This window comes from Mus caroli, unplaced genomic scaffold, assembly GCF_978045245.1.
Source record: "Mus caroli unplaced genomic scaffold, Mus_caroli_1 scaffold_10, whole genome shotgun sequence".
NCBI classification, from domain to species: domain Eukaryota; kingdom Metazoa; phylum Chordata; class Mammalia; order Rodentia; family Muridae; genus Mus; species Mus caroli.
Genome location: NW_028227265.1, coordinates 118,864,335 through 118,886,026, shown reverse-complemented (window position 1 = coordinate 118,886,026; position 21,692 = coordinate 118,864,335). Strand labels below are relative to the sequence as shown.

Sequence of the window (21,692 nt, the reverse complement as noted above, 5' to 3'; positions counted from 1 at the left end):
AGAAAGGAAGAAAGGAAGAAAGGAAGAAAGGAAGAAAGGAAGAAAGGAAGAAAGGAAGAAAGGAAGAAAGGAAGAAAGGAAGAAAGGAAGAAAGGAAGAAAGGAAGAAAGAAAGAAAGAAAGAAAGAAAGAAAGAAAGAAAGAAAGAAAGAAAGGGAGGGAGGAAGGAAGAAAAGAAAAGCTGCTTTGAACCATTTATGATCACTTCTGTAATATCAGGAATCTTAATGACGTGAGCCTCAGCTGTTCCCACCCAGATGATGCAGGAGTTCCCAACATACACTTAAGGGAATTTTCCCTAGCCTGTGAGGGAAATGGGTTTATACGCTTGTGTGACATGCTCCCGTAAGATAGAGCAGGGCGATCTCTGAGAATGTGAAAGGGTTATGGTAAGATAGGGAAGGGAGAGATTTAATGCCCCTGCCGTGCGCTGGAGCAGCTTACATGATTATTAAGGCTTACAGGGTTTCATCCTCAGGCGAGTAAATCCACTTTCTACTGAAGGATCCCCGGGGTTACTATTCATAGTGAATCACAGCTCAGGTTCCCAATCGTCTTCTCTTGAATCTTTATTTTGAAAGACATTTTTATGGCTAAAGTCATCTAGTGTGTGGCTAATTCACCCTTCTGGCAGGCCTCAGTGGTAGCTCCCATTAATACCTGGATGGCCGTGAAGCTTGGAGATTGGCGCGCACGTTTTGCAGAGTGGGCTCACAGGGTTTCTTTTGCTTTTTAGCATGGTGACTCGAAGAGCACTAAACTGTCAGTGAATTTCCCCTTGCAGGTATTTTGAACACAAATGTGTTATGCAATAGTAAGGGAGAAATTGTGTACAGAAGTAAGTTCAGTTCTCTGGTATATAATTCTATCCCAGGACTATTCTGGAGACCTCCTTGTAGGATTTCATGAATAACAGTGTTCACTAAAATAGTTCACTTTCTGTTTATCTTTGAGACACAGTCTCAATTTGTAGCCTAAGCTGACCTCCAACTTATGGCAATCTTCCTGCCTTAGGTTCCAGAGTGGTGGAATTTAACAGGCACAAGTCAACATTACAGGCTTTAGATTTTTCTTGTGAGCTAAATAATCATGGACATTCTAATAATACAGAACACAGAGTTGGGGGTCGGGGGAGGCACATAGACCTGACTGAAAAGATTAGCCATTTTGGACTAACAGCAGTGGGGGGCTTCAGGCACCATTTTTAACAGCCTGCTGCTCCCACACTCTATTCTGAGTTAACTACTACAAATATGCCCATAAGACAGGTGGGGAAACAGAGGCTCAGTGAAAAGATAAGTTTGCCTAGTGTTCCTCTACAAAGCCTGACAGAGCAGTGGGTCTGTCCAGTACAGCTCTTTCCACAATTCTTTCCTTGATGCTGCCTGAGAAAAGATCAGGGGTAGAGGGGTTAAATACATATTTTATTTCTTCCACGTGACAGTAACAGTCACAGAGCTTGGGTGAGAGAACTCAAGAATGTTGAATATGTACTTTCCGGGTTACAGGTAAACAGTCCTATAAATTCTAGAGACAGAATTAGACCATTTAAGCCATTGAGGTGAAATATGACCAGATAGTTATTTGCTGCCTTGGCCCTGTAAGAGCTAAAGTTTCAGCTAACTGCCACACGGTTTTCTTCTGATGATCTGAGAATCACCACGCTAATTATTTCTAGTTGCTTCCTTTGAAACTGTGAGACCCTATTCAAATGGCGAAGGAGGCTTGGCCAGGACACCAGGAGGCGCTATTGCTCTGAGTGGTAGTTCAGGCCTGGCATGTTTGTCTTTATAGACTCCTAACTGAAAGTCACTGAACAGGATCCCAGGAAGGTGGGGTGTCCACGGAATACAGCGTGTGGTAGAAGTCTGGGGAGAAAAGTAGAAGGGAGCCAGACAGAGCTAAGATGAGTTTGATTCACAAGTTATTCCCTTAAAACCCAACAAAAGCACAACACTCATTTCGTTATTCCCTGACCCCATGAATCCAGAGCGTACCAGATGTAAACAAGTACTTGGAAATGACTACAGCAGAAGACGACTGTACAACATGTCTTCCATACAGAGGCTGCGTTGACTATTTTATGGAAGCTCTACCTTCTGTAGAGCAGCCAAGAGGCACATAGAGGCTTAAATGTAGACGGAGGCATAGATATATAGATATTTCCTAGATCCAGAGCCTGGTAGCACTTTCATTTAAGGCTTGCTTAATCCAGGTAGAAATTACCATACGTTTCTGATATTCTACTCGATTATATAAACATTTCAGGTAAAGGATATTTTGAGTTTGGAAGTCTGTATTTTATAAATCAAATCTTACAGAACCATGTTTTTACTTTCGAGTACTGTTTGTTTTAGAAGGGCTTTAAAGTTGGCCTGTGGAAGGTTTTGAGTGTCCTGGAGGGAATAGGTGACACAAGTAAGGACCTTGTGCTCTGGGATGCTTTATCTTTTTTCTCACACCACTCCCCATCACTGGGTGAACTGGAAGTGCATGCTGGGGCTCAACCTTTGTTACTATTTATAAATACCTCATGCTTATGTTCTTCAACAAGAAAGGTATATTCTTAAGTGTCTTTACCTCAGACAGTCAGTGCACCCAGTCTATGCCCATAGGGTGCCCACTCAAGGCTGATTCTGGAAGCTGGGTTCACTGTTCATTGTATAACCACAGCAGTGGTCACAGCTTGCATGCCACAAAAAACCAAACCAAAACAAACAAAAAACAAAAACCTAAAAACAAAAAACAAACTGCCAACAAGATTCCCCATTCACCCTTGGTGACACTTCCTGGAGTAGACAGGTGGTATATACCACCCTTCTGCCACAGGGGAAAACTTGTATTTCTAAGCATGACATCCAAACATTGCTAATATGAAAGGCTGGAGTTCAGAAAGAACTTCCATCTTGTCTTACACAGGAAAAAAAAAGGCAGCGGCAGTATCTTGAGTCAACATTTTACGAAGCTTTGATGCTTCCGTGACAGGTACAATGCTGTACCCTAGACACTGCTTAGCAATGAGAAGCAAGATGGCGCCCGCTTCCTGGCTGACTAGCAGGAACTGGTGTCTGCTTACTCATGCTCCCTGTCTGCAAGTGCCTACTCTCCACTGATGGTGTGAAATTTGAAGCGGAAATTCCAACGTTATTGTTGTTTAATCCCTGATACATTCAAATGAATTGGCACCACACGGAATTAGTCTGCCTCATGCAAATCTTGACCTCAAATAATAGGAGGCATCTCCCCGGCCTCTTGCCCATGGATAGATCTTGTGCTGTCTTGTCCATGGCTGCTCTGGTTTCCTTCCGCCCAGATGCTGCCCTCTGTGGTGATGTACTTGGGTGTCTGCATGCTCCTTGGTGCCTGTGAACGGTAGTTCCAAGGCTCATGAATATTTCTAAGGCTGTAGACAGCACACAGTTCACTGCTGTATGAATCTTCTCTATGACCTGCACCCATCCACAGCCTCCCCTCACACAAAAGTTTCCCTCTTAGGCACAGAAAGCATTCCCTTGCATTCTGGAACCATCTTGCATTTACACTACATTTTCCTCAGTGTCCAAATGAGGAAGTCTTTTGGAGAGACGAGATAGGTATCCTCAAAGAAAGCTGGTCACCACTTACAACCAAGTTCCAAGAGGAACTGGGCAACAGTTCTTCTCTCAACAGACCTGTGGCTGTCCCCATACCCACAGGTATAGTGTGTCTCTAACAAGAAGGAGTCCTTTCATTAACTCCATGACTTCCCTGCATCAAACAAAGGTATCTGTACTTGGGAAAGGTGGCTGCGACTTTGAGTGTTTCTAATTCTCCGATGGCTGGAAACCTCATACTTTAGTCAGTTACACTAAGAAATGTTCTTTGGCGTTTTATAAATTGATCAGTAGCCAAATTTACCCATTCAAAGGACAGAGCTCTTTGTCCCCTATAGTATTTGGAAAGAACTTGTTCAATGCCTCGTCATTGGTTGTGGTTTGACATTCATCTCACAAATTACCATAGTTTCTCTCTCCAAATACCCAAGAATTCATATAAGCAAATTGTACAGCCAGGCTTGTGTGGACTTGCAGAGTGAATTCCATTACAGTCACTCAGTAACTCAGACTGTAAGCACAGGGCTTGCTACTGGAAATGCAAAACAATAAATGACTAAATCTTCCGTTGCCTGCCTCCTCCCAGGCTGTGTGGGATTCCCACCTCAGAGAGAAAAAAGCAGAGGAATAAACCTCTAATGTGAGGGGGATCCATGGCTGGGCTCAAAGTGTCCCCAGACCCTTGAGTTCCTCACATGCACCTTGTTTGGGGACAGGAGAGGAGACTTCAAAAAAAAAAAAAAACCATTATCTGATTGTCACACACTAGCAGTAACCTGGGAGAGATGATGACAGAGAGGCAAAGATGTGCCTCCACAGTACATTTCCAGCCAGGATGCTTGCAGAGCAGGGGTTGTCCCTGTGACTTTCAGGAGTGCTGGGCCAGCCCTGACTGACAAGAAGAAAGGAAAAAGGAAAGAAAGGGATGGTGGTGGTTGGATTTATTTTGATGCAGAGGCGTTACCTGGAATCCTCATAGAGAATACAGGGTGTAAGCTCAGGATCCTTTCTGAACATAGCTTTGGATGCAAGGAAAGAAAGGGGGGAGGATGGGAGACAGCCCTCACTGCTCAGGCCCAGTGTGATGTCAGGCTTCTCTCTAGAAGCTACTTTCCACTTTCCTGGTAAGCCCCTGGTGCTTTCTTGTCTCCCCTCCATCCCTCAGAAGTTAGCATGGCCATCAGAATCTCCCCCACAACAAAGTACAAAGCTCCACAAGAGGAGAACCAATGTGGTGGTGGCTGCTGTGCTGCTATGGCCAGACCCTCACATAGTAGGAGCACCCAGACACACTGTGTGCCCTGTGACGGCATTGGTCCCTAAGCATAGCTGCTGAAGTTTACCTGTAGCTCTCTCCTTGACCAGGGTGCTGAGGAGCAAGCTGAGGCTTTCAGGATTAAGAGCTCTTACTCTATAGTCATGAAATCTAATATCTTAGAGTCAGGAGTCAAACACATCTCCCAACCCCAATGATGCTATTTTTAGTCTCTGAAAACAATGAACACTAAAATAGTGATGTGAAGACCCTGCCTGAGAAAGTAGTTCCCTTCTGACGTTAAAGACAAGCGCATTACCCTGGAGCCGATGCGGCAAACAGCAGAGGAAACCTATACCTTATTGTCAGCATTCCCGACAGACATCGGGACCAGGCTCATGGTTGGGAGCATTCTAGAATGCTGTTCCTATTCCCTGTACAGCCCTGTCCCAAAGTCCACCATGCTGCAGTTGGACCCTGCACAGAAGATGAGGCTAGAACTGCCCACCATATTCTGAGATAGCCTTATTCCCTGTGTTCCTTTCCCTGGGGTCCCTTCCATACTCTGACTGGAGACTGTTATTGCTTGGCAGAGAAGTTTTGGATGTCAGGTTGACATGGGAAGGACCTGTGGTAGGTAATTTGGATTGCTTGTTTGACTAGTTTAAGGAACACCTGGGGCAATAGTGAGGCGTACACCTGGGGGCGCCTGTGAGGGCATTTCCAGAGAGGATTGACTGAGCAGAAAAGCATCCCTGAATGTGGACAGCACCATCCCTCAGGCTGGGTTTCTGGACTCAGTAAAAGGAGAAAGAACCTGAGAGTCAGCCTTCTCCTCTCTCAGCTTCCTGACTGACAGAGATGTAAGAAAGCATCTCCCTGCCTTGACAGACAGGAGCTGGCCCAGCCACCATGCCTTCTCTGCTCTGTCGGACTGTACCCCCTGAACCTTGAAGTCAACGTAAACTTTCCACCCTCCCTTCAGCGGCTTCCTGCCAGGTATTTGATCACCACAAAGAAAGGAAAGCTAATGCAGGGTTGAGTTCTCATCACTAAAAGCAAAGCACACTGAAGCCCCATCGTGGCCTACGGAGAACCTCGCATAAAAGGCAACTGACTCCAGGTCATCGGAGGGCATCGGAGGCCATCTCACACGTAGTTGTCAGACATCTCATCAGGACCCCCAGAAACTAAACAAGCAATGAGTCAGCCCTCAGCGTGAGCTGGGAAGGATCCAAAAGACCATACAGATGGATGGACAGTGAGCTTCAGCAGCTACCGTATCAGGACAGGAGAAAGATCGCCCCATTGCCCCCGTATCATCTGCAGCACCAAGCATTCTAGAAAAAGATGGATGGGACTTTGGTCCTTTCTAAATGTTGTGGACATTGGGATGGAGTTATCGCTGATAGTCAGCCAAATGAGAAACAAGACTAGACCAAGAGCTAACCTCACACCTGTATTTGGCTCCCATGGGGGTCACTTGTGAGAAACTGTTAAAGCCACCCCATCCCTGATGATGTCACTTCCGGTTGATCCTACTACTTTATGATTCTGTGATACCTTGGGGGGAAAAATAAGCAGAAGGTCACGCAGTTAAGCATTTAGTTCAGTGTGATTTGGTTACCTAGGGAAACTGCTTTCTCATCTTGTCTATAAACCTACAGCAGCTACCGTGTCAGTCAGACCAGGGCTATGCACCTGGCATAAGTAGGGCATTGTTTTTTTGGTTTTTTGGTTTGTTTTTTTTAAGATGAGCCAAATGCATCCAAGAAGCCATTAGGCATGGAATGCATTGTCAGCAGCAGTCTGGTACCCAAAACTCTGAAAATAACACAGTAGCTTCAGAGAGGGGCTGCCTTTCATAACCAGCAAAAAAATAAAGAAAAAATAAAAAAAAATTATACTGTCAACTGTTAAAGCAAGCACCTATTGTGTATGCTGTGCCTCTACTCTGGACTATAAATTAAAGTGCCATTGGAGGCTCACAGGAGAAGTCTGGTGCTCCATTCTGTAAGCCACTCAGCAATTTTTAAGCAGGAGAAAAAAGCCGCCGCCACCACCACCACCCCACCCTGCCCCACATCCATGTCCAGTGATCTGCACTTCACTGTGGATGCATAGCAGCTTGCCTGGCGTTTCATTCCTTCTGTGAGGAAATGGTCAGACATGCTGTGCAGGACAGGATGCCACCATAAATAAAGCCTGGGAGATGGCTGAGCAGTTACAGTGTTTGCTGGGAAATGTGTGAGGATGTGTTCTGTCTCGTGTCAACTTGACACAAGCTAGAGTCATCTGAAAGAATGGAATCTCAGTTGAGAAAATGTTTCAAAAAGATCCGGCTGTAGAGAATTTTCTTAGTGATTGATGGGGGGGGGGGAGTGGGGCACAGCTCACTACAGTGTCATACGTGGGCTGGTGTTCCTGGGTTCCATAAGAAAGCAGGCTGAGCAAGCCATGAGGAACAAGCCAGCAAGCATCACTCCTCCATGGCTTCTGCATCAGCTCCTGCCCTGTTTGAGTTCCTGTCCTGGCTTTCTTTGATGATAAACAGTGTTATGGAAGTGTGAGCCAAATACATTCTTTCTTCCCCTACTTGCAGCGGTGTTTCATGACAGCACTAGAAACCCTAATTAAGACAGGGGTTAGGATCCTAGTAACTCAAATAAATCCCTAACAGGCATGGTGGCACATCTGAACCTTGAAGCTCTGAAGGTAGGAATGGGGAACACTGCATAGAGCAAGCTGCCTAGCAATATCTGAGCTCTGGGCTTGACTGAGAGACCCTGTGGCAGGGAACATAGTGGAAGAACGATCAAGGGTGATTCCCAGCATCAACATAGGGCCTCCAAATGCAGTATCATATTCATGCAAACGTGAATGCACACACACACACCCCAACACACACATGCATCATGCCAGCACACACAGACATGCATACACACATGCACACATGCACACACTCATGTGCACACACAAAGAGAAAAAAAAGAACCAAAAAAAAAACCACACTTTACCTACATAAGGACCGAAGCTAAATTCAGACTGATTCATAATTATTTACCAAGGTAATTACCTCCCTATGCCTGACTATAATCATTTCTACAAGCAGCCTAGAAAATTCCACACAGTCTCAGAGCTGACCACACCCAATATCGAATTGTCCAGGGCCTTACTCCTGAAGCAAACCACATTCGCCTCCTTTACTTTACAGTTAGTTCGGGCCCTAACTGTCAAAACCTGGTTTGTTTTTGAGATCTGTAGTTTTCTTGTTTATACCCTGGACTCTGTTAGTTTGTGAATATGGTAAGAGGCCAAGGACAACAGGATTCCCTTTTGTCCCCACACTGCTTACACCCAGCCAGGGAGTGGGGCCAGGCCACAGAGACCACTGGTACATAACATAGCACAAATTGTACTGCAGTATCTGCAAATTTAAGCCTTACCCAAAGTCCCATATAAACAAATAAACAAACAAACAACCCACCAAAAGGATCTTTTCATATTCCAAACATGGCTTGGGTTCAAGCATACTCATCCAGAGAAGTGTCCACACATGGGAGTGTTTCCAAGGACAGCTTGGATGTACGTGGGGAGTTTGATCTTACCATTTCCCCTGTATGTGGAAAGAAGATGGAAGTCACTGTCAAGCAGGCTGGTCTGGGAACCATGTAAATTACAGATCTCACTGATGTAACAAAACCTGTGTCAAGAAGCAACTTAAGGGTAAAGGGTTTGCCTTGGTTCCATTGTTGTGGAAAGGATAACAGAGTTGTAGTAGCTCATAGCTGTGCCTTAGATGTGTGAGGTTGCCTGGTGACATGTCGGGGATTGAAAGAGCACAGACTGGGGCCAGAAGTGGAGCTTGGCTATAACCCTCAGAACCTAACTCCCGGCATCCCACTTCATCTAGCAACGTCCCATCTCCATCTCTCCCTCTCTAACTACACCACCTCCTGAGGGCTGGTGTTCAAACACGTGAGCCTGTGGAGACTGAAGCCAGTGCTCTAGCCAGGTGTACTTGTAGACTCACATCTGCGTGGCTCAATGACTCTTTCTCAGCTCCAGGTTTCAGGCTTCGTCTCCTGCCAGGCAGCATAAGCTCAGGTGTAATGGGGACATAGGATGTAAACATGAGTCACTTGACCGAGAGTGACCCTGTGATCCTCCTGACGGTCCACACGTCCCTAGAGGAAGTAACCAACGCCCAGTAGCAGACGCTATAGGGGAAAATTGCATCTTCCACATGTTTTTTGAGAATTTCTTTAGTGTTTAGCTACCTCTATGTGTATGCAGCAATAGAGTCCCTGAGATTCGTAATAGATAAATCACCCCCCAGTCCTCAGAAACATGTTACCCACAGTCACTGACCCACAGAGACTCCAGCTCAGTCTCTGCCCTCAGCACACTGTCCCCCTGACTCTCTGCCACATCTGCCTGTACCACATGACCTCAGCACTAACAGAGATCTGTCCAGGTCGCTTAAGTGTCACACCGGAACAGAAAGCTCCAATTGGTAGCATTAATTTCATTATCAAGGTGGGGGTTCTGTGCTGTTCCTTCATTCAGGTTGAAGTCATTACTCTAATTTCAGGGTCAGGGAGGGTATGAGGGAGAGGTTTTGTGCTTATACATGGTGTTGGAAGATCTTCAAGCTGTCTGCTTAATTGTGGTCATTAGGAAGCGTGCCGATCCGACCCAACTGGAAATCAGAGTGTATTCCCATGTCTGTGTGATCTAAAACATCTTATGAGCCCTCAGCGACAACTTTGGAAAACACATTTCATCGAACAGATAATGAAATTATTCTTTGACATGAATTATTCTTTCTCAAGACATGTAGCTCCTTCCAGGACTTAAAAAAAAGTCACAGGTTAACTTCAGGCAAAAAATAACTAAAAATCAAACTAGTTATTAAACTAGCTATCGTACAAAGTGTTGCTGTTTGCCTTAAGATGTTTCATAGATTTAGAGAAACCGTGAAGAGGGATAAGTTTGATTTGTTCATTCTAGATAACATGTGTGGGTCTCTTTGGTTTCAAAGCACTGTCTGAGTTGCATGGATTCAATCTCTGTGTGTGTGAGTGTGTGTATGTGTGTGAGTGTGTGTGCGCGTGTGGTACATGCATCTGAACCCTAGTGTGGGGACTGCATGTGCTCATGTATGCCAGAGACCAACACCAGGTATTTCTCAATTGCTCACCACCACAGTTCTTTTGAGTCTCACATTGGACCTCATTGATAGGAGGACCAGTGAGTCCCTGCCTCCCTCCCATCTCTGTCTCTGAGCACTGGGGTTACAAGTACACACTGCCATATCTCACTGTCTACATGGGTGGTGGAGATTTGAACTTGGATCCTCATGCTTGCACAGCAACACTTTACCTATCGGTTCACCTCCCCAAGCCCAGGTGCAAGAGGAGAGTATGTTTTCCTTGTAAACAGGGATGTCTGAGACCCCCCCCCATGTCGCATGGGGATGGCATATGTGTTTCACAGAAGTCACTAGACCTTCAGACTAGTGAAATTTCCACTCAGAGTGTCCTCTCGCCTTTCCTTTTGAAGTGCTTATTCAGACCCACTGAATTAGTTCACCAATTCACACACCCTTACGTCCTTTCGATACTGTTACAGCAGGTGGGAATAGCAGATCCTAGAGGCACAAGAGAGAAAATAACAGGGAGAGAGGATACCTGCCCTCTAACTGGAGGCCAGAGAGGGACTCATACTGGGAGGATTTATAACGATTGTGATATTGCTTTTCAAAGTCAGCATCAGGCTACATGGAACAGACAAATTGTTTTTCTTGCTATTTACATAGTCTCACTGCGTAGCCTCAAAGATCTACTTGCCTCTGCCTCCAGTGCTGAGATTAAAGGTATGTAACCATGCCAGACTGGCTTTCTTTTTCTTTCTAAATCCGGTTTCTTACAAACATCTAAGCCCATGCTTAGGGTCTCTGTTCCATGCAGCAGGAGCCCAGTGTTTCAGACCTGTTCTGTTGGATCTGGCTGGTGCCTTTTGTCATACTTTTGTGGGCACATTAGCAGTGAGTTCTTAGCAAGGTATTTGAGAAGATCTTGACACCACCATTCTAGTTCATTTGTTTCTCTTTCATTTCTTTCACGTTGCTGCTTCTTCCGGGCCTGGGTAGCTCCGCCAGGTGACTTGCATTACTCGCTTTCCATCTAGACCAGGTGTGACAGCCTTGCACCAGAAGGTTGAGGGCTCTCACCTTTCCCCTTGCTTTTCCCTTCAAGTGAGCACTGTTTGCCTGAAGGGCTGTTGGCCGCCATACTGCCTCTGTGCACCGTCTTGTGGCTTCTAAATCCGCAGTCCACCTGCTATTGAGGGTATGAGAGCCTAGCAGCTCTATCAGAGAGACCATACCGCCTAGAAGATCACAGTTAGTGATAGCTCCTGACAGCTGGTTCTGGGTTCAAGGATTCCAGCCCCCCCTCCATCCTTTGTGGCATACTTTGAATAAACAGAACCAAAAAAAGAGATACAGTTAGTTAAATTTAAAGGGAAGTTGGCAGGACTTAATTTTCTGTGCATTTTCTGGGTGTGAGAGCCCTGTTTACACTGACAGTCACTCCCTAGCTTTGCCATTCCTGCCTTCTTCCCTGGCTGGGCACATATGTTGTTGGAGATAACCAGTCTGTGTCCTCTGTTGGTGTTTCCTCCCGGAATGCATCTCTCCACGCTTGGCAGAGAGTGGGTGGCAGGAGTTATGAGTGGGGACAAGCAAACATTCCTCTTCCACCCAACCCAACCCAACCCAACCCAACCCGCTGCGAAGGTATCCTTGTCCTTGCTGCTGGGGAGGCGAGCAAGCTAGAAGAGTCCCCTTCCTGAGAGCAGGGGCATCATGGGAATGGAGCTGCAAAGCCCAACTGGGAGCACATGTGTTACTTTGAGTACTTATTTTTCCTCCAACTCCTCCCAGATCCTCCCTACCCACCTAACTCCATGCCCTGACTCTTTAAAAAAAAAAAATCACACACACACACACACACAAAACAAAAAACATAAACCAATATATATGTATAAACTAAAGAGACATAAGACCACACACACACACACACACACACACAAAGACTATAAAACACCATTGAGTTCATATTGTATTGGCTAGCTACCCTCCCTAGACTTCTTAGAGCTGAGACGATAGAGAACCATTCAGCTTTGTCCATACTGATAATTCCCAGGGGCTGCAGGGTTGTGCTTTTGAGTTTCTGAAATTACATTCTCACAGAGGTACCTACAGCCCACCTAGTGCTGATTGGTCCAGCTGCCACACAGATGCTGGGTTCCTGGATCCCCCATCACCAGCATTGCTGAAACTTCTTTCAACACACTTCTGCCCTGGTCCTATATGTTGTGGTGGATTAGAATTATGCTGCACAGAGCAGACTCCAGGCCTGCCTGCTGCCTTCTTGTCATTACACACTCCTCTCCTTCAAGGGATGCCCTGTCCCTCTCTCCTGAGTATCTCCAAGTGGGAGATCTCCTAGTCAGAGCTTCCAGGAAGCTGATGTATTTACGAAACTCTTTCTACTAGCTCTGTCTTTCTGAAAGACCACGAGGCAAATGCTTGGGCTGTGCCAAAAGAAAACTTGCTACAGTCCATAGGCTGCAGCTGGGGACAGGAAGGGCAGACTGGTGGGAGCCTGGCCTGAAGAAAACACAGGTGTGTGCCCCCTTAGGGAACCTGAAGGTGGAGAAGTCTGTAGGCTCAGGAACAATGGGTCCCAGTAAGTTCTGTATTCTAGAAGAGTCCTTGTTCCCATGAGGTCATAAAAGAGAGAAGAAGAAAAATAAGATCTAGGGTTCTGAAGGATTAGGCTTGCAGTGGGCTTTACAAAGAGCAAAGGCCAACCTCTTAAAAAAATAAATGCCCACTGCTCCACAGCTGACACCGATGGCCCTCTCTTATTTGTTGGGATTTTGCTTCATGTGTGTATTGCTATATGGGAATTAAACTCACATGTATACGCTCCTGATATGCAAATGCTGCACCATTGGATTTTGTGAGTGACCGTCTTCTGCAGAGCTATGGGAGAATTAGCCATATCAGAAGTCAAAGGGAGGCTGCCCCATGCAACACTCGCTAAACTTAGCCTGATATAAACTCACTGCCGGTTTCAGGTCAAAGAAGGTCTGTCCAGGTCTTAGCATATACCATCTGTGTGCATTTGTTACCAGGGCTGAGCTGTAATTCCTGGGTTCTAAAAGCGAGAGCTTGGGAGGATGGAGGTGGGGCCAGGCCCTCCCTCTGTATTTTCAGTTTTCCTTAATGCCAAGCAGCAAAGGGCAAGTGCTGTGCCTTTCCACAGTGGTCTAGTGGCCTTCCCAAGACGGATTTTCCTGTTGTGTCGCCCAGGAGTCGTAGCCAGTGGGAGTAATGAGTCTGAGCTGCATCCTTACGGATTTTCTACCTCACATAGCACTCTCAGCCTTAAGTCCTGTAGACAGCTCCAGTTTGGTTCCCTCCAGCGTTACTGAAACCCTGATCCCAGCTCATGTTATTCCAAAACATGAGCCGAGGTTATCTCAGGTAAAGAAGGTAACTAGCAGATATATAAGATTATATATATATATATATATATATATAATCTTTTCTCTTAAAGAGACACTCCACTGCCTGTCGGGTGTCCATTATCCTTGACTGAACTGAGACTCTTGGCTAGTCCAGCCCCACTCCTTGCCAATTCGAGTCCTTCCCTGACCCCAGCCTGCTCCTTCCTCTCTGTAAGTTCACCCTACTTGTCCCTCACTGCCTTCACCTTCCACACTGGCTCTTAAGAAGCACCCTTCCTGGGAGAAATTTTCCTTGCCTAGGGGCTTAATAATGAACACTTCTGTTCCGAGGACAGCCACCCACATCGATCCTTGGGTGTGTGTTAGTGTTCCCCCCTAGGTGTGTGCTAGTGCCCCCCCAGGTGTGTGTTAGTGTTTCCCCCACCAGGTGTGTGCTAGTGCCCCCCCAGGCCCCCATGCAGCTCCAGAGTCTTCTAGCATTGCCTCCTCCGGACTCCTCCTTACTAAGGGCGCTCATTGGCCTGCCTCTCCCCCCACTGCCCAGCCCTTCCTCAGGGCACCAGTCTAAACCCTGACGGCTTTTCTATTTATGGCATCACCTCCAAGATCATGAGCTTTTGCCAGGTGAATATTTATCCTTCAGCTCTGCACAAGGCATTTGGAGGAAGCCAGGCTGGAGATGAACCAAATACAGCAGATCGCCCTCCCCCCCACACCCCCAATGCTGCAGCAGATCTGGCTTCTGTCCCTCAGGTCCCTCCCATTTTTTCTGCATCCCATGCAGAGGTGCAGGGGACAATGTCCCCTGCACTTTCCCACCCTCCAGGTTCTCCTGTGGACCTTTTGAGTGAGCATTTGGGGGCTCTCTGGTGCAAGCCTCAGGCTCCTGACTAATAGAAGCCTCAAGGATATCCTGAAGGCCATTGATCTGGAGGAGTCACCTGCTCCTTCTGGAAGCCTGAGAAATGACACCCTTGTAAGGAAGGCATTTAGGAGCTGCCACTGTAGCTCAGAGATATGAGCTATCCCAGCCACCAAGATTCCAGAGTCACATGTAGCTCCCTCAGATGAAGAATGCCAGTCCCCATCAAACTGACTCCAGTGCCCCGAAGCAAGAGATTATCAAGTAACATAAGGTAATATTTAAAAATAAACACTCAATATTTATAGGCTGTGCGTACTGACTATTGGTGGGACAATGACAGAAACTATAGAACCAGGCTGGGCATTGACTTTGAACATCCAGCAGCCCCTCCTCCTATAGAATGCTGGGCTGCAGTAGAAAGCAAGCAGCTGTGGTGCTCTGAATAAGAGGAAACATCCAGTGTGAAGTGGAATATTGTCCTTATCTTTTAATTTGCAATAAGCAGATGCGGGACTCAAAGGCATGCCGCTGCCACGATGCTCAGTCCTTTCCTACCTGCCAGCTTCCAGCCTTCACCTGCACCATGCCACCACTAGGCTTGCTAGGAATTCTTTCTGAAAACACAGTGGAGTTTACCACCGTGGGAGATGTTGGTGGTGCTTGGAAAGGAGGCCCCATTGTCAGTGTTCCTTAGTCTCCTTTTCTTTTCTTCTTTTTTTTAATGTTTTTTTTCCTGACATTACAACATCTTGCTATGGAACCCTAGCAAACATAATAATATTCACTCAACAGGCTGGTCTCAAACATTCAGTGAGTCTCCTGCCTCGGCCTCCTGAATGCTGGGATTATAGCTTGCACAATGCTGCCTATATTTCTCTTTTATTTTGCCATGCATTATTGAGTTCCCTCTACATGCTAGGCATGTAACTCCTGTAAACATATCAGAAGATGTATTTGAATTAGAGATACAGACGCGCCAGAGGAGGGAGGCAGAACACAAGCAAGCTGGAGAGAAGGGGTGTGCCAGGCCTAGAGAAGGACTAGGGACAAGCTGCCTGGCCTGCGGTGGTCACCTGGAAGGCCTTCCTGGTGGGCATGGAGTCATGAATGAGGTCAGAGCTTTACGGTTCCCTGAAGTCTGTAATCTCTGGTGGTAAGAATGCAGGGAAGAGGTTAAAGTTTACAAGGACAAAATCTGGGGCTAACAGAGTCTTGGAGGATCCTTTCCATGCTGGGAGACATTTGCATCTTAATTCAAATGAGCCTAGAAATCGCACAGCTGAAAAAACCTCTGGAAATGACCTCATTTCAGAGCAGGACTTTGGGCTCCATTCTAGACCAGATAAACCCATAGTCTGCAGCCAGTCTTTCTGGGTACCTTAAGAGGTTTTGTTGCCTCTCCATCTACCAGAGGCCAGCCCAGCTGTGATCACCAACTAAGAAGAATTCAGGCACTTCTGAGTGTCCCCTAGATATACTTTTAATATACACCCAAAGTGTCCCAAAGAAGACACTTTATTTAAGAGCAAGTAGAAGACAACAGAATCTTGTGTTAATGTTGAAGAATTTGCTAGAACTCCCGCACTAGGTTAAAAGTCAATGCATACAGAGCCAAGCATTAAGCTTGCCCTTATTTTTGAGTCACATCCTGGTGTGATTCATTGCTTCTGAACCCATACCCTCTTCAGTGAGGGTTCAAACACGGCAGGTATTCAAACCATCAGGTGTTACCAGCACCCAACAGAAAGATAGGATGAATCACACACACACACACACACACACACACACACACATACACACACACACACACACACACACACACACACACACGCACACTACACAAGGCACAGCCCCAGACATGTCTCAGGGAAACTTTAACTCTGACACAGCACTTTCCTTGCTCGCCTCTCCTTCTGCTTAGTCATCAAGACTCTCCAACCTTCCCCTTCGGAACTTTCCTTGCCCTTCCTCCAGCACTGAGGCATGAACAGGCTTGAGGACGCAGCCCCAGGCGAGTCCTCTGCTTCTCTACAAAGTGTGCATCTTCGTACGCTGTTGGAGAACTCTACAGACCTAAGGCCACAGAACTGGGGACTTGTTTCTGCTGGGATCCTGTCGGTGCCTAAGTACAAGGCAAGGGCAATGCCTTTAGCAAGGAATGCAGGGTCTGGTCCTATACCAGCCCACTGCTTGTGCAGTGAAGAGAAATATGCAGAGTGCTCAAATCTAAATGTCAACAAGTTAAGGCATAGACACCTTTACTTCTCTGGGTGTAAGTGAGTAAGGTTGTTTTTGAGCAGACACTGGCATGTTACTCATAAGCCACAGGTCCATGGTTAGTATGGATGAAAACACAATCACCCTGATGAGAGCAGCACGTCTGTGGTGAGGAATTTCCTCTATTACAGTGTCATATTTTGGGCTAGGTTCCTGGTTCATCACCATGGGACGTCAGAAATAAGGTCAAGGACAGAAGCCGCCTCAGCCTTTCCACCTGCAAATGAGCTTATGAGGAAAGGCCATCAACAGGGTAAGAGGGCGCAGGACTGGGTGCACAGTGGAACCTTCGGAGCTGGGCCTGCGTGGGTGCTACTAGGGGAACATGCTTGTAGGAGGATTAATGTACTGCCTAGCCTTGACAACAAGAGCGACCAAGATTCTCAGACTCTTAGATCGTTGCAGAAGCGTCTGTCCAGCTACACTGCTGACCCTTCATTCGGATGCCTGGCACTAAGGAGCACCAGAAACTCCCCTTTCTGTCCACAGCTACCCTAAAATAGATCTGTGTTTTTTACAATAAAACAAAACCAGCAGGCAATGCAAGGGTTTGCAGTCTAACCCGAGTGACAAGTGTCTGAGCACATGGGGACTCCAGCTGAACCTGCGGAGTGGAAGCAGGGAGATACTTTAAAACCTTAATAACAAAACTGAAGGTTTAGACTATGGCGTCAATGTGTCTGTGTGACAGAAATGGGCTATCATGATGGCTAGCATCAATAGATGAGTGGGAAGAATCTACAAGCCTGGAAGATTGTCTCTTTGACCATTAGATAGAGCCAGATTCTACTGGCCTGTGTTCACCTAACCTTTCCTGCGTCTGGGGGCTGTCCCATTCCCCTAATTGTAAGGCCTCCATTCCTTTCTGGGCTGCCTCTGGGACATGAGTGGCAGGCCTCTCTCCTCACCAATGTCCCCACTTCTTTGATATCACTCCTTTGCTTCTATGTTCATAGTTCATCTGGACAAGTGCTATATGGTTCCTGGGAAAGGCTAGTCCATTTTTGCTGCAAGATCTGTAAGTGTTATAGAGTTTATCTCTGTACCTGCATCTTCCCTCTGCTTTTTTTTTTTTTCCTCTTAGCTGAAATACCTCCTGTGAGGATACAGCTTGACCCAGCGGCTGTTCTGCCCCTCACATTTTTCACTCACTCAGGGCTGCTTTCCTGCAAGTGCTTGGTCGGTCTTTGGGTAGGTTTGCCTGTTGGTTGGTCATCCAGCCCCCTTTCCAGGAGGTGAGCTTCAACCTACAAGACTATGTGGTCTCATTTACAATCTCTAGCACCTAGAGGGTCTGGTACAGCATAGGCAAGCAGACGGTAACTGGACAAAGGAATGAAAACAATACCACGAAATACCCACAAACATGCAGGCGCATGGATACATGGCTGTGTCTTAAGAGAGCTCTGAAGCTGAACCTGCTTTGTTGGCATACAGGAGCTCTAAGACTTGGCCAAACTGAGCAGCTGTTTCTTTAGCTGTAACACTGGCCACTGTAAGGAGCCCACACAAGAAAATCAGCCTGGCTTGTGTCAATGTCCCTGTGGATGCTGACTGACTCCACAAAGACCACTGTGGTGTTTGTGTTTGTGTCTGTAATACCACAGAGTTGGCCTCCCCTTATGGCTCATTGGGGCACTAGGCATAAGTCCCTCTGCTTAGTGTTTGAAACTGTGATCATTTTTAATTGTTCGTCTTATCTGATAGAGATAAGCACATGCAGGTACTTATAGGGTTTTGAGTGATACTCCGATAGGATACACATCCTGAGATTTTAAAGTCCGATTACACACATCTCCTCAAACGGGTTATATTTGTTTATGGCTAAAAATTCTTTTTTTGTAGCTTTTTGAAATGCATACTATGTTATCATTGTCTCTAGTTGCCCTGCTAAGTGACCCCACATCAGAACTACTGTTTCCTAACTGAAACTATTATCCCACGGGCCAATCTCTCCTCTCTCTCTTAACTCATATGCTCTTCGGCCTTAGGTAACTATCACTCTCCTCTCAACACCTATAAGATTGACATCTTTAGATTCTGCAAATGACCGAAATCTGCCCCTGGCTTGGTACATTAACAATCAATTCTACCCACATTGCCACAAGTGACCAAAGTTTATGTTTTGTATTGCCTGATAACATTCCTTCATGTATATATACTTAATTTTCTTTAACCATACAGCTGTTGGTAGATACTTAGGTTGATTCTATAGAGTGGTATTACTAACAACACCCCAGAGAATATGGGTGTCTCTTTGACATGCTGATTTATATATGTGGGTACTTACCCATGAGGAGGTTGTTGGATCACATGAGTTCCATACTATGTGTAATAGATATACCAATTTATATTCTAGTAAGCAAGGGTTCTGTGTGTGCACATACTCATGAGCCCCCGTCTTCTGTCTTTCCTACATCATTCATTCTTCTCAGTGAAGTTGGCACTGGTTTCATTTGTGTTTCTGTGGTGACTGGTGATACTCAGCATGTTTTCATGTATGTTCTTGTTCATGTTTGTTCTTATTCTGTGTCTCTCTTGACAGGTGTCCAGGTCTACCGTCTGTTTTGAGTCCAGTTATTTTTGTAATTGATTTTTTTGGGGGGGGTGTTCCTTGCATATTCTGTGTTTTAACTCTTCCTCAGATGTATGGCTTGCGAACGACTTTCTCCCAGTCTACCACTGGTTGCTTTGCTGTCTCCTTTGCTACGTGCAGGCTTATTAGTTTGCTATAATCCTATTTGACTGTTTGGCTGTGTTTCTTGTGCTCTGGTGGTCTCATTGTACCCTCTCCCACCCATGATAATGTCCTAACGAATTCCTCTTTCTCCTCTAGTGATTTCATACCTTCATATCTCATGAACCACAGGGAAGAATTTAAAAAATCATTAAATTGGTTTTTAACTGGTGAGAAGTGGGAGCCTGTGGCCCCCAACTTGGCCAGCACCATCATCAGAATAGCCGTCCCGTTCATACTGGGATTCCTGGTGATTATGCAGCCATTCAGCTGGCTGTGGGTGGGCGTGCACTTTATTTCTGGACTCTTGTTCTGTCTCCTTGTTCTCTGCATCTGTTTCTGTGTTAGTCCACACTGCTTTGTTACTGGGGCTTTGAAAGGTGTTTTGAAGTTAGTTTACAAATGCATAATGCCTCTGGCTGTGTGTTCTTTTTGCTCCAAGTGGCCTTAACTGGTCAAGGTTTGAAGTATGAAGTCATTTTGCCATGTTTGGGGTAGTAAAAATGACTACCCCAAATGACTATGTGAATTCAAGGTCTGTTATGTGTTTCTGTATCCCCAGGACTCCAAAATCACTTCCTATAAAGCAAGGCTAGCACCTATGTTTCTTGGGGTCTGAGTTAGTGGGGACAAAGGTGACTGTGCCCAACTCTGCTATAAACAAAGTATAATATTGCAAATTATATTTATCATCTGTACTGGCTAGTTTTGTGTCAACTTGACACAGCTGAGTTATCACAGAGAAAGGAGCTTCAGTTGAGGAAATGCCTCCATGAGATCCAACTGTAAGGCGTTTTCTCAATTAGTGATCAAGGGGATAAGGCCCCTTGTGGGTGGGACCATCTCTGGGCTGGTAGTCTTGGGTTCTATAAGACAGCAGACTGAGCAAGCCAGAGGAAGCCAGCCAGTAAAGAACATCCCTCCATGGCCTCTGCATCAGCTCCTGCTTCCTGACCTGTTTGAGTTCCAGTCCTAACTTCCTTGGTGATAAACAGCAGTATGGAAGTATAAGCCGAATAAACCCTTTCCTCCCCAACTTGCTTCTTGGTCATCATGTTTGTGCAGGAATAGAAACCCTGACTAAGACATCATCCCTTATTTAATACTGTGCTAGCATCAAACCTTAGAAAGGCTCCACTTCGAGGACAGTTAGGATTCGCTAAGCACTGACAAGAGAGAAAAACTCACAGCACACGCAGAGGTAGATTGAATCATTTCCTGAGGGTTATAGGAGCACTGGTGATCCTAGGAAAGCAAGAATTCATGCTGGGTGCACCTGCATGCATCAGAGGGAAACTGAGTCAGGCGTCAGGTGATGTGGAGAAATGCAATATGGAGCCACACTGGCAGCAGACACAGGAGTCTGTGAAGAGACACATCATCCTATGCTCTTGTGCTTGTCAAATTTCGCTTGATTGACTCTACACAGCTTTCAAAGCTCCCCTTTCCCCCTTAGAACTGAACAATGGCTTCTGTTTTCATACATCTCAGGCCCCTTGGTGAGAAACACATTACGGTGCCCCCCTAAGAATTCTCTTTGTAGTGTAGAAAATGTATCTTAGTGCGTTTGAAGTTTAGTTTCTATAATTGTAACAGACAATACAGGTTTTGCAGTCTTGTTCAACATGCATTTTTTTCAGAGCTCTAAGCTTGTTGCACCATATGTAAATAGTTTGGGCACAAAAAAAAAATTCATTACCTGTTCAGCATGAGAAACGTTATAACCAACTCTTGGATACAAACCAGAAACTTGGACTAGTTTGTTTGGAAAGAGCAAATTACAAGTTGCTTTCCCAGGCTTATATTTAAGGGTGCCATGACAACTTCTGTTGACTGCTGCCTGGGCTACAGATTTCACTAAGGATTTTGGGGCATTTGTTTTAAGCATGATTAATGTTTAATTAGTCTCTTCCAGTGTTTTACTCAGATTTGAAATACATCTTATCAGATAAGAATAAACTTTCTAAAATTTATTTTAGGTTTTGAAACTAACATGAACCTGAGTAGCCGGGATGAACCCAGTTCATCAGAAATGGCTTCAGAGACTCAAGACAGAAATGCCAACAACCATGGGACTCAACTCTCCAGTTCCCTGTCTAGTGATGTGACGGCTGAAAATGGAAATCCTGTCACCAATGGTGAGCCTCTCTAAATGCAAGAGCCAGCGGGCCAAAGTTTTAAGCCACATGCACTTTGGCGGAAGAGTGTATTTAACAGTTAAAAATGAAGTACCCTTGGGCTGGAGAGATGGCTCAGTTGTTAAGAGCACTGACTGCTCTTTCAGAGGTCCTGAGTTCAATTCCCAGCAACCACATGGTGGCTCACCACCATCTGTAATGAGATCTGATGCCCTCTTCTGGTATGTCTGAGGACCGCTACAGGGTGCTCATATACATAAAATAAGTAAATAACTCTCTAAAAT

At 45.8% G+C, this 21,692-nt stretch overlaps 1 protein-coding gene across 2 annotated transcripts in view; it reads left to right on the top strand.

Annotated features, from left to right (window-relative positions):
- Myo16 (myosin XVI) overlaps positions 1-21,692 on the top strand; it is a 486,437-nt gene that overhangs the window by 419,042 nt on the left and 45,703 nt on the right. For both annotated transcript variants that reach the window (XM_021170663.3, XM_029481007.2), the window contains exon 33: positions 21,250-21,408. In XM_021170663.3, the coding sequence (XP_021026322.1) occupies positions 21,250-21,408 (159 nt within the window). The remainder of the gene's footprint in view (positions 1-21,249; positions 21,409-21,692) is intronic.